The sequence below is a fragment of the Triturus cristatus genome, chromosome 4_2 (genome assembly GCF_964204655.1).
Source record: "Triturus cristatus chromosome 4_2, aTriCri1.1, whole genome shotgun sequence".
Taxonomy (NCBI): domain Eukaryota; kingdom Metazoa; phylum Chordata; class Amphibia; order Caudata; family Salamandridae; genus Triturus; species Triturus cristatus.
The window spans coordinates 338,510,097-338,523,803 of NC_140586.1; the positions used below are offsets into that span (position 1 = coordinate 338,510,097).

The 13,707-nt window shown below is 48.8% G+C and overlaps 1 protein-coding gene across 2 annotated transcripts in view; it reads left to right on the plus strand.

Annotated features, from left to right (window-relative positions):
- The window catches only part of SHCBP1L (SHC binding and spindle associated 1 like), a 1,698,124-nt gene that overhangs the window by 510,710 nt on the left and 1,173,707 nt on the right, over positions 1-13,707 (plus strand). For both annotated transcript variants that reach the window (XM_085600099.1, XM_085600098.1), the window contains exon 3: positions 11,939-12,153. In XM_085600099.1, the coding sequence (XP_085456225.1) occupies positions 11,939-12,153 (215 nt within the window). The remainder of the gene's footprint in view (positions 1-11,938; positions 12,154-13,707) is intronic.

The window sequence follows — 13,707 nt, forward strand, 5'->3', positions numbered from 1 at the left end:
GTGCGCGCTTATAGATATTTATATGCTTTTAAATGCTATTTTCTCAGGAACTACTGAACAGATTGACACCAGACCTGCAAAAGGCACTTCCCTGACCTGAGGACTACCTCTCTGCCAAATTTCAAGTAATTCTGTTCAGCCGTTCGGGCTGTACCTTCGACTAAAGGTCCTATGGAAAAATGCATGGGGAAAACGCGTTTTGGGACCCCCCTTTTTTCTCGGCCCCCGCTTGACGAATCACCCCGAGACTTTCAGGGTAGGAGCTGATCGGAGCGCCCCATTAGTTTTGAAAATTTTGCGAGGATTCGTCAACCGGCGCCAAAGTTATTCAAAATAGAATTTTCAGATTTCCTATGGAAACTCGGTCCTAACTATAACTATCTACTGGCGACCGCCAGTAGATTATACATATATCTATATTACCTACTGGCGGTCGCCAGTAGGTAGTTATAGTTAGGACCCCTTTTCCATAGGAAATCCGCAACATTCTATTTTGAATAACTTTGGCGCCGGTTGACGAATCCTCGCGAATTTCTCAAAATAGGTGGGGCGCTACGCTCCGCTCCTACCCTGAAAGTCTCGGGGGGATTCGTCAAGCGGGGGCTGAGATAAAAGGGGGGTCCCAAAACGCGTTTTTCCCATGCATTTTTCCATAGGACCTTTAGATAGGGCTACAGCCCGAACGGCTGAACAGAATTACTAGAAATTTGGCAGAGAGGTAGTCCCTAGGTCAAGGAAGTGCCTTTTGTAGGTTTGGTGTAAATCTGTTCAGTAGATTCTGAGAAAATAGCCTTTAAATCAATATATATATCTGAGCCAACTTACGGTACGCTTACCGTAAGCTTACCGTACGCGTACGGTGGCGTGCGCGATTCTGATTGGCTGTTACATCTAAGTAAACATTCGAATCGGTCGAAACCAGGAAGCGGCGGCCGCCATTTTCTCTCTCGCACTCTGAGGGGGGCTGTAAACAAAGGCAAAAAACATATAAAGGGGCTGTTTAGACAGCGCCCATGCACATAGCCATGTTAGTTGAGTCCTCAAAGATCCCCTAAGGCCAAAAACGGTAAATTTTTATTTTTTTAAAATTTCGCCGATTACGCTTACCGTACGCGTACGGTGCGCTTACGCTAAAAATTTTAATTAAAAAAAAAAAACACTCTCTGTGCATGGCGTATTATTGTCATCACTTACTAATTAAATTTAACAGATTACCTATCACAAGGAAGCGCATAATATGTCCTCCATGTGCGCACGGTGCGCTACGCGCACCGCGTGCCCACCTTGCGTGTACGGCACTAACTGCGTAAAGTGGGCGCGCGGTGCGCGAAGCGCACCGCGTGCTCACTGTGCGCGCACGGTGCGCGAAGCGCACCGTGCGCGCACGGAACGAACTGCGTTAAGTGGGCGTGCACGCCACGAATGGCGTAAAGTAACTTAGCATTTAAAAAACCGTACAAATTCACTGAAAAAACCATAGGTTGGGGGCGCTAGAGGGCGCACTGCGGAATGGCTGGCTGAAAAGGCAGCTCCGCCGGGCGGAAGACAATTCGCGGACTTTCGGCCTCATAAACCACCCAAACGACAACGAAAACGGCGAGTATGGCTGTGGGACGTCTTGGGGCATAAGGCAATGAAGTTGCGGGACTGCCTCGGCGGCGCGGCAGGGCTTTTTCAACGAAAAAACGGACGGGGACCGGAGAGCCGATCCAAGATGGCCGCTCCCGCTGCCGGGGACTGCCGCCGCCTCTGAGCGACCGACCACCGGCCCGCAGCTACCAGGATCTGCTGAGGTATACAAAGCGAAATGCCGACATCGAAGCGCTGATGACATTTGTAGTTGAGCCCTAGGAAGCAGAAACGGCGCGGACACACAGGACCAGAGAGCCGATCCAGGAGGGCCGCGCCTGCTCCCGGGGACTGCCGCCGCCTCGGAACGACCGACAACCGGCCCGCAGCTACCAGGGTCTGCCGAGGTATACAAAGCGAAATGCCGACACAGCAGCGCTGGTGAAAATAGTAGGTGAGCCCTAGGAAGCAGAAACGGCGCGAACACACAGGACCAGAGAGCCGATTCAAGATGGCCGCGCCCGCTGCCGGAGACTGCCGCCGCCTCTGAACGACCGACAAATGGCCCTCAGCTACAAGGATCTGACGAGGTATGCACAGCGAAATGCCGACATCGAAGCGCTGGTGCCCATGATAGGTGAGCCCTAGGGAGCAGAAACGGTACGGACACACAGCGTATTTGCTGGCGGCCACAAAATGGCGGAGAGGTTTACTTACATGCCCGTGACACAGTGAGTACGGGAGCCGGATGGTCTTCGATCTATCGGGCTTAACAGCTGCACGACGGATGACCAATGGCGGGATAAGATATAGGCAGTACCCGGAGGCACGCACACCAACACGGTGATACGGCAGTTTCGGCAGTGAGGGGGGGACAGGAGTGATAACGACGTGGCAGGAAAGCAGAAGCTGGCTGGAGAGGAGTGTGCGACCTGTCCCTCCTGGAGCGGCATCTCATGGCGCCACATAGCTGGTTATTGCCGCGCTGACCTCGATCTGGAGTGTTCCACCACTGGCCTACACACCCCCGTGTGTCAGAGAAGTCGGGACAAATTGGTAGCGGTGGCCGAAGTTAACGCGGCTGGAGGAGGTGTCGCACCTATCGATAACCGCCGGCGGGCTGTTACATAAACTGGCTGCCCCGTCCGCCCGCCTGCCGTGCCACAATCGTAAAAACAGCCACGTACCACGCGGATCCATAGACCCGCACCACCAGTACACTGGCGACTGCCATGGGTAAACCGGACAGGCACCAATCCAAGCTGCAATTCGAGACTCGCAAACAAGGCAAAAATAACGCTACTGCCCCAGAAGCTGAGGGAGATCGTGACGCGTCTGAAGGCTCAGAAATGGAGGCCGTCCTGAAGGCGATCCAGCAGAGCCTGCAAGAAATGAACAACAAGCTGGACACCGTGATGCTGAGGGTAGACACCATGGCGACGAAGCTTGAGAAGCACGATGGACGGCTGACGGAAGCGAAGCACAGGATCTCAAAGGTGGAGGACGACTCCGTGGCTATGTTGAAAATGTGTAGTGGTCACGACAAAGCGCTTGAGACCCTGCGAGCGAAGGTGGAGGATCAGGAAGCTAGATCCAGGAGGAACAACATACGCATTTCCGGCCTCCCGGAGTCCACAAACACTGGGAAGATGGAGACCTATGTGGAGACACTACTAAAAGAACTCTTTGGGGCCGATAAATTCTCACCTGTCTTCCTTGTTGAGCGGGCCCATCGGTCGCTGGCACCGATACCTAAACCGGGAGCTGCCCCGCGCATGATAATAGCGAGGATGTTGAATTACAGAGACAGGGACACAGCACTCAGGATGGCCAGGGAAATGGGCAAAATCACGCATCAAGGTAATACCCTGGAATTTTACCCAGACCACACTGTGGCGGTACAGATGGCCCGCAAGGAATTTACCCCCGTAAAGAAAAAATTGCGAGACCTGGGACTAGAGTAAGCGATGCTATACCCAGCAAAACTGAAGATCATGTCAGCGGGTAAGCCGATAATACTTCCAACAGTGCAGGCGGCGCAAGAATATATCAAGAAGCTGGGAAAGAGGATGGAATCGCGGGGAGGGACCGATCGCACCAGCGACGTTGAATGAACACTGGACACACTGGACCACGTGCAATGACGAATGAAAGATCTACACTACACTCGGTTGTGGGACTATGCTGACTGTTGAGCGCCACGGGGCAAACTGCGATTGATGTGGTGCTGGGCGCCCAGTGTGAGGTCGGGCGGCCCGGCTCACCCACAGAGTGTGGGAGTACGGACTGACGGCGCACTCCCAGCCTGGATCAGTTGGTCGGTAGCACTGGAGATGTCCCCTATCGCAGTGAGTACAGTAAGAGCATTGGGAATGAGGAGATTGGCGGACATAGACTTACGGTTATGATGGGGCACAAGATGCACAGGCACAAGTGGTGTGCTGGCGCAACGGTGCTAGCCACTGGGTGGCGCTAGTCTCTTGGGACGTGACGACCCACCGCTAACAGGGTGATACAAACTGGCGGGGAGAGTCGGCGGTAAAGCGAATTCACAGGTGTGCACTGGGATGATAGACAATTGGGACATAGCGCACTTCTGCATAGACGGCCGGGCCGGAGGTCATGCTTGCGACAGTCTACGGGGTGGGGAAGGGGATGAAAGGTAACAAGCAGATTAATTGCTATTCATACTTCCAACTTCTGCCCACATCCACTATGTGGATGGCGATGTGTGAACCTGGCGACACCCCCCGGAGGGTGCGCCCCACTTCCAAGTTAATTACACTACAGTTACAGTTACAGTTACTCTTGGGATGGCTTTGGCAAAGTTCGGGGGCTAAAGTGGGTGGGGGAGGGTGGGGAAACTGGACTCTAACCAACTACAACCTCTGTGTCTGAGAGGCATGGCGTACTCCTTGGCAAGGTACTCTCACATGTATAATGATTGCACTCAGAATATGCCGCTGTCACATTCACCTACCATGGGGTATACACTAGTGCACTCACGATATGGAACCCAGACTGAACATCTAGCGTGGATCATCCATCACCCTCTACTAACACATGTCACGTAGAGACTCGCTAAAATTACTCACTTGGAACGTGAGAGGGCTGGGCAACCCCAGGAAAATTAGACAACTGTTTGCTTACTTTGATAGGTTGCGAATTAAAATTGTTTTCTTGCAGGAAACACATTTGGATCGAAACGGCACTTCCACACTGGGGGTAAAATGGGCTGAATCAGTCACTCACTCTAACTACTCCTCTTACTCCAGAGGTGTGAGCATACTGATCAGAAAGGGTACGGGCTTTGACATTACTGATGTTCATAGGGACGCGGCAGGGCGGTGCGTGGCGATAGCTGGTAAGATTCGAAGGCAACAGATCTTACTCGTTAACACTTATGGCCCTAATATTGATGATCCAGGGTTTTTTAGACAAGTGTGGGAAACCATCACGAGCATGCAGGCGCCTAAAGTCATTTGGGGGGGGGATTTCAATGTCACGTTGCAGGATGCGCTAGATAGAGCGGCACACACTGCGGAACAGCATGGGAACGCCAGAATAATGTTACGGGATGCAATGGAAGACCTACATATGGTAGATCTGTGGAGGGCGCGTAACGCGGGAGTAACGACAGTAACACACATAAACGCGGCAAATGACAGTTGGTCCAGGATAGATTATTGGCTGGGCACGCAAGACATACTCACATGGGTGCTTGATGTTGTTCACTTGCCCCGCACATTATCGGACCACAACCCGGTGCTGTTGGAGGTGGAGGTCCCACACTATGACCCACCGCCTTTCACCTGGCGTTTTAACGCAGCAGCGCTAAGAGACCCTGTCTACGTTCATACAATACAGGAGGCAATAGGTGACTATTTTGACCTTAACGGCCCAACAACGGAAGACCCGGGTTTGTTATGGGAGGCCTTTAAGGCTACAATCAGGGGAGTCTGCCTCAGTACAGCCTCAGGCATCCTCAAAGTCTTACGACGGCAACTGCAGACACGCGAACAAGCCATTCGCACACTGGAACAATCATACACCCAGACGGGAGACACCAAAATCTTGGGGGAAATCCAGGTACTACTGACAGAACATGCTAAACTTGCTACTGAAGAGCTGCATTATGTGTCTAAACGAGCTACAGCGAGAAGATATGGGGAAGGAGGTAGGCCTGGCAGGGAACTGGCCTCAAAGATATGCGCAGGCAAAACACCACAAAATATCACGTCCATAACTACTGACGCCGGGGAGGTGATTTCAGACACCAAGGGTATTATGCAGGAATTTATGAACACATATGGCACACTATACAAGGCGCACCCCTCACCGTCACAAGCTGAATTGTTGAAATACATGGAGGACATAGAAATGGCATGGCTGGCTGATGGACATAGGAAGTACCTGTAACTGTAGAAGAAGTCACAGACACCATTAGACGCTTACCTAATAATAAAGCACCAGGACCAGATGGCTTTGTAGCAGAATTCTATAAGGCATACGCTGACCTACTCGCCCCACATTTAGTGAACCTGTACGGGGCGGCACATGAAGCCCAAACACTGCCAGCATCAATGAGGGAAGCCTTACTCATTGCATTGCTGAAACCGGGCAAAGAAATAGATAAATGTGACTCATACCGTCCTCTATCACTGTTAAATGTAGATACAAAAATCATAGCTAGTCTGCCGGCAGACAGACTTAAACCGCTTATGCCGCTATTGATCAGACCTGACCAGTCGGGTTTTATTCCGGATAGGGCCACCACACACAACACACGCACACTGTTCGCTTTAGCACACTATTTGGATCCGGAAACAAAAGCTGTGGCAGTGCTCCTAGACGCTGCTAAAGCGTTCGACACTATTGGTTGGCCCTTTATCCACGCAGTGCTGGTCCGCATGGGCTTCCCGTGGATCTTTCAGAGATGGATAGCTATGCTGTACACAAACTTGACAGCACGCATCAGAGTAAACCGATACGTCTCAGACCCCATACAAATCTGCAGAGGTACTCGGCAAGGGTGTCCGCTCTCGCCGATGCTTTTCGCTTTAGTGTTGGAGCCCCTAGCCTGCAAAATCCGGCAACACCACCACCACTCGGCGATTCAAATGCCCTCTCGACCCATCCACATTTCACTTTACGCGGATGACATGGTGTTATATGTCAAGCACCCTGACCAGCACCTGAATCCGCTTCTGAGAGAGTATATAAAGTTTGGTCACCAGGCAGGTTTGCAGATAAACTGGACTAAGTCCCTTGTATTGGCGCTAACCGACAGCACACAACCGACCGCATTAGATTATCCTTTAGAGTGGCATGAGGACCCCACCAAATATCTGGGCATATGGTTCCATAGAGACCCCGAATTGGTAATCAGGACGAACTACGGGCGGGCGATTGCGGCCCTGGAAGACAAAATTAAAAACTGGAACAGGCTTCCGCTGTCCTTGGCGGACAGGGCAGCGATTGTGAAAATGGTACTGCTGCCGAAATTCCTGTATTTGTTTAACAATATCCCTATAAAACCTCCCGCTGCTGTCTTCCGCAACATCAGGGCGCTAGTCCTTAGTTTGTTATGGGCAGGTAAACAGGCGAGGATGGAATTACGCACCATGACACTGCCATACGCGAGGGGGGGGTTCAAGGTTCCGGACTTCTACCTGTATTACCTATGCGCTCAGGCGCAATACGCGCACTTCTGGTACCACGAAGTGCCCTTCCTGACACATGTGGCGGTGGAGGCAGGGGACGCCGACCCGGTCCCCTTGCCCAGTATGCTCACGCATAAGCGCACCAGGCTACACGATCGGGATATTAACCCAGTTAACACGACCACAGAAGCATGGAGACTCCTGGGTAGGGAAGCAGGCTGCTTACCGCTATATGCACCCACGCTCCCGCTAGCACATCACCCAGCCCTCTCGGTAACACAAGAAAGGGTCGGCATGGATCTGTTCCGGCGGGCTGGAATAGACACGTTGGGGGACCTGTACACAAATGGCGAATTCCAGACACTTGATAAATTGCAATACATCAGCAATCCAACTCCGCTGTTCAGTTTTAACTTCTATAGGCTGCAGAGAGCACTACGGGAACACTATCCGACACATCCGGAGGAACCACCTATCCTGGAACCTCTACAACTACTCCTGACTACACCCAAGGCATCTCACCTGGTCTCCAAATTATATGCGAGCATACAAGGGGCGGTAGGGTCCAACACACACAAGGCCAGGGACAGATGGAGCGCGGGACTAACAGAACCCCTGACGGATGTAGAGTGGGATTCTGCTTGCATGCTCATGGGAATGCTAACTCCCAACGGGAACTTGAAAATTATACATTACAAGTATTTGCATCAAGTGTACCACACGCCTCAGAAGCTTTACAAGCATGGCTTACGAGAAGATTCAAAATGTTGTAGATGCGGTCAGGAGGATGCGGATTTCATGCATCTAGCATGGCACTGTCGTAGAGTGGCGGGATATTGGGAACGGGTTGTGGAAGTTTTGAGTGAGATGCTGGGGGTTGGCGTGAAGTGCGAGGCGAAGATCTGTCTACTGGGTATTACTCCACAGCTGAAAGCTTTGAGGCGTAGATTCTGTGCTGTGGCGCTACTTCTGGCTAAAAGAAGGGTGTCACTTCACTGGCATAGTAAAAGAGCGCCAGAAGTAAAACGATGGATTGAAGATATGGTGTACTGCCGTGATACGCTCGTCACATACGAAGAGGAGTTGCCGGGCGGCTCTAAACCCAAAGACTATTGGGGGTACTTACGAGCCTATCTGCTTGAACATGACAAGTCAGACACAGACACGGAAATTGCGTAAGCTGGAAAACCTGCAAATGACAACACAGGGTGATCAGTTATGCAGTACCGACGCTTGGGAGGGAGGATGCCGTGATGCAGAGGGGAGGTTGCAGGGGGAGACCTATAAGTTGGGGAATGTAATGTTAAGATAAGTTTCAGTTACAAAACGAAATGTGCATACAATACATCAAAAACTGTTCAAATGTAAGATTACAGATGTACCAGACAGCGAGCAGAGCACTGACACACACCTGCATGTTGTCGGATAACACGCCGCCGGTCCGCTGGATGTCGGCTGATGGGCTGTGTACAACTCGCATTGTAGCGCAAAAAAAACTGTACTTGCATGTAGCCGGCCCGAGGCGGATGTAGGCGAGTGCAGTATAAATGATTCGCGACATGTCGGATGTGTGTTAACAAAGTGCAATAAAATTCTTACAATTAAAAAAAAAAAAAAAAAAAAAAAAAAAACATAGGTTTCACACACGTTATAGTTAGGAATTAGCATTTAAAAAACCTTGCAAATTCACTGAAAAAACCATAGGTTTCACACATGTTATAGTTAGCGGAAATTTTACTGATAAAAAACCAATGAAATTCCCCCGTTATAGTTAGTGCAGGCAACTATAACTCACGCGACCGCAATCTTCTGCTAATGACATATGTGTCTTTATGAAAAAAAAATATTTGTAATATATGTATAGCTAAAAATGTATGGAAGAAGACATGGGCAAATAAGTGTCTAAATACAGTATTAGCATCAGCAGAGGATTGCGGTCGCGTGAGTTATAGTTGCCTGCACTAACTATAACGGGGGAATTTCATTGGTTTTTTATCAGTAAAATTTCCGCTAACTATAACATGTGTGAAACCTATGGTTTTTTCAGTGAATTTGCAAGGTTTTTTAAATGCTAATTCCTAACTATAACGTGTGTGAAACCTATGGTTTTTTCAGTGAATATATATATAGATATAGATATATAGATATATATATGGATATATACATAGAGCTACATATATGGTTTCCACATATATGTTTTATATGTTTCCGGGGTCCCGCGCATGGGCGGGAATATTCATGTGCTTATGACTTTGATGAGGATACCCCTGGAAGAGAACTAGGATTACAGGTAAGTAACTTATCCTTCTGTTCCAGTGGTTTCGACAAAGGATACTTGAATCAAACTTGCTGAGAAGACAGCGCAGGCCTCAAGGGAGTTGCAGAACCACCATCTGTGTTGCTGAGCCTTTCGGAGTCCGTGGGATCTCAGAAGCGGCAGACCAGTCAGCTTTGTTGCGGTGCCTTCAGATGCAGGGGAGTGACTCCTTCACTCCAAGGGAGATTACTTCTGATGTCTTGGATTCCCACAGGCCTGGAGTAGAACCTGGATGAAGCATAGGCACAGACAACGCAGAAGACTGGTAGGACAACAAGACCAGGAGCAGCAGGAGTCTTCCTTGATGCAGTTTCGGATTCAGGCAAAATCCAAGGTGCCAGACGGTTGAAGTGGTTTCGGATCTTCATCTTGTCTCATGACGAATCTGAAGAGCCACCCACAGGTAAGCCCTTAAGTACTGGCAGGAAAGGGTTGGGATAATTCAGGTATCCCTCCCAGAAGAGGGGCTGGACAGAGGGGAGGATACTCCCATGTCCTTTGTCCAGTTTCGTGCCAGAGAGGGAGCCAATGGCTTCCTGAACTGGTTCCTACTGGAGTATGCAAGGAGGGCACTAAATGTGCGTTTCAAAGCAGTCTGGTGGCGCTGGCAAGCGCCCCCAGCCCAATACACTAAGTCCTGTCTGGGAAATGGTCACCCCTCCCTGTTGCAGGAAACCTATTGTCCTACCTTCCCCTGCTCGAGCCTGGCTCAGCAGCAGGAGGGCAGAATTGTGTCTCTGGTCGGCAGCAGCACTAGCTTGCTGGTAGACCCTGAAAGGCTGGTACCGAGAATACATGGGGGTGCCTTAGGGGAGCCCCACCAGTACATGGCATCATACATTCAACACTTGAATCAGTGTTGCAGTAGGATTACAACATGTTTGATACCACACATTGCTGGTTTCGGTGCAGCCAATATATAGTTAGACATCTCGCAATTGACTTGATATCCACTATATGTATTAAATGGTTGACCGCACTTACAAAGCCTGGATAATCGACTTCGGGGTTTGTAGGGGGTGTCCTGCTTATGCAGGGCACTTCACACTCATAACCTAGCACCCTGCCTTCAGGATTGAAAGGCCTGCCTTAGGGGTGACTTATAGGTTTTAAGTGCAGTGACCCCAGATATAAGGAAACCTATCTATTGTGAGTGGTGCTGGCACCAACTCACACAGGCTGCAATGGAATGCCTGTAGTTACAGACTGAGTGGTCTCTCATGGGTGGCATAATACATGCTGCAGCCCAGGGAGACACCTGGTGTACCTATGCCCTCGGTCCTGATTAACAGGATCCCAGTCAGACTAGTCAGAAAAAAAGTGGGGTAAACCTTGAAAGCAGATCCTACTTTCCTACATTTGTGAACTGACAGAGTTTCTCTAAATGTGTCTATGCCTTTGCGGTTTAAAGATTTTTATATGCACTAATCTTTTTTTTTTTCATACAGCTTATCGCTTTACATTTCTTTTTGTTAATGGTAAGATGATGTAGTGTTGAGTTTCTTATTTTTTGGCTTTTGTCCTACCTTTGTGTTATACATAGTTATATGCCTGGTCTTGCACCATTTTCACTTTTGTAAATGGCTCACTGTTCTGCATTCCTTCTCCATGGTTTCTAACTCCAGCTGAGTTATTTGGAGTTTGGAATTCATGGGTGCAGGACATAACTCCGTCGGTAGGATTTCTCAAACTGCGAAATAGAGCCATGTCCCATTGTTAACCCAGGTGTCTCCTGTCTTCTGAAATAAGATAAAAACAAAACTACAGAGACTACCAGTAAATTCTCTTTTACTCCAATATTGGAACTTTCATAGATTCCCTGGAGAACTAAAGTTACAGGTAAGTAACTTGTTTTCTTATTGGCATCCTAGGCCATCAGCAGCAGTTCAAGGTCAGGGGAGGGAAATGCATCTTTTTGTGAATCAGAACTATTGCAATAAGGGTTCTTATTTTCTGAGGTGGGGACACAGTGGAATAGGATGAAAACATGCATAAAAATGTACTGCAGCTGTAGAGCATCGGTGAGCGATGTGCTTGCCAGATTTTCAGAATGATCACTAATTACGTAAACAGTTAACATTTAGGTTGGTTGTCTTTAAATATATATTGGGGTTATCCTTATTATCTGATGTGTATAGCCCTCTGACCCTACGTTGGAATTCTTAGCTGTAGAGCCTATTCTTAAGTGGAGAGCTAACTTGACAAGCAGGTACTACTTTCTTCTCTTAATCCTGGTCACTCTTCCAGTGACTTTTTTTTAACCTTAACCCCACCTGTTAAACTGGCTTTGTAGGAGTGTGTACTGTGGTGGAGTTAACATGCATTTCCCTTAGTTGATGTCTCTGGTTACATTTTCAGATGATATTTGATGTCTGTATGTTTGTCACAGGTTGCTTGTAAACCACGTCAAAACTCCTCAACTCATTTAAAGGCTACTGTAGCTGTCGCAGAACCCTTTTCTTCAAACATTGCAAATCTTCCACGAGAGCTCATTGATGAGGTGTTAGAAGAGTTAGATCACTGTGTACCCCTGCTTGAGGTATATCCAGTCGAAGGACAGGATGAAGTTATATGTGGTATTGCACACTTTCTGGAAGTTGTGAGGTATGTAATATCTATGCTTTTTGGACTGTGAGAGCCTTTTGAAGATTTGCACATCACTCTAAAAATGTTAATATGGAACAATGGGAAAATGTGTTGATTATTGAACAAAGTATCAATGTGTTAAATGCATAACAAAGTTGTGTAGTGTCTTTGGTAGGATCTCATGCTTGACTGAGTAATCAATTTTGGAGAGGATGTAGCCTTACGGCTAGAGCGGTCGACCTTGAAACTGGGGAACCAGGCTCGAGTCTCGGCAACAACGCTCAACATCCTGTGATTCTGGGCAAATCACTTTATCTCCTGTGTCTAACAAAAATGTATGTGTCCATCTGTAATCAAACTGGTGCTCATTTAAAGCGCTCTGATACCTGATATCCTTGCCTCTAGTTCGCGCTATGTAAAACTCACCCCCCCCCCCCCCTCCATCACCCCCCCAAAGATATTGTTAACACAGCAATATCCAAATAGAGCCTTGAGATTTAATTTCACCCCCAGCTGCAGAAAGTAGGCATATTTGTTTTTTGACTGGGGGTCAGAACTCTTGTAGACTAGATTTTTGTTGTTGACTACTTTTCTTCTAGGCTTAGACTCCATCTCAATTTAGAACTTTATCCAAGCTATGTTCCTTGTGAGAGGCGGGGAAAGTTTTGTCAGAAGACCCTCCCCATATAAAATATACATTTATTGTCTCCACAAGTCTGACATATTCCCAAGGACAGTGCCATCTGTGAAACAATTATTGGGAAAACCCTCAATGACCAGGTGGGATGTCTTCCATGTCCTAATTGTGGAGTCCTCAGGCTGGTTTTCAGAAAAGAGTGCAACTTCAGTTCCTCCTAAGGCAAAGTACCCGCGGCCAACATGACTCGCGGGGGGTTGGGCAGAGAGGGGGTCACGCGGGGGAGGGGGAGGGGGGGTAATTTATATTAAAAAAAGACAACTTACCTTCGCCTCCGGTCCTGGACTCCCGCTTTGCGTCTTCTGCTCAGTGCTCACAGGAAGCAGACAGCCTCCCTCTCCTCCACCAAGCAAATCACAACGCTGCAATGGCAGCATTGTGATTGGCTAGGACGCCGTCCATACCGGCGTCTATGGGAGGCCATTTTCTCCATGCAGGCAGCACAGCAGCCTACATGGAAAAAACGGAGAGTGTTATGACTGGTTTCGACCAAACAGTCCGCGCCCATAACATTGGGCTAGCCACTCCTCCCCGACCCACCCACCCGCCCCCATCCAGGCATACCCTTATTTATACCATTTTGCATTTCTGCTTCTTGCACTGCGAGAAAGCAGTGGGGAGATGCTCTGACGCCCACGTGGAGGAGCTGCCCCTGATGAGATGGAAGAGGATAGTTTTATGGACTCGGGTGTGTTGGGTCAGTTGATGGTATGTCAGAGATAAAAGATCAAAATAACATTGCAGTGGTTTTTTTTCTTCCTCATTATCGAAGGCAAACAACCTTTGCGCAAGCCAATGATGGTGAGGACAGAAACACTGTAGATGCAAAAGAACCATCATAGGCATCCACACTGCTGGTAAATCATGCAGGTCAA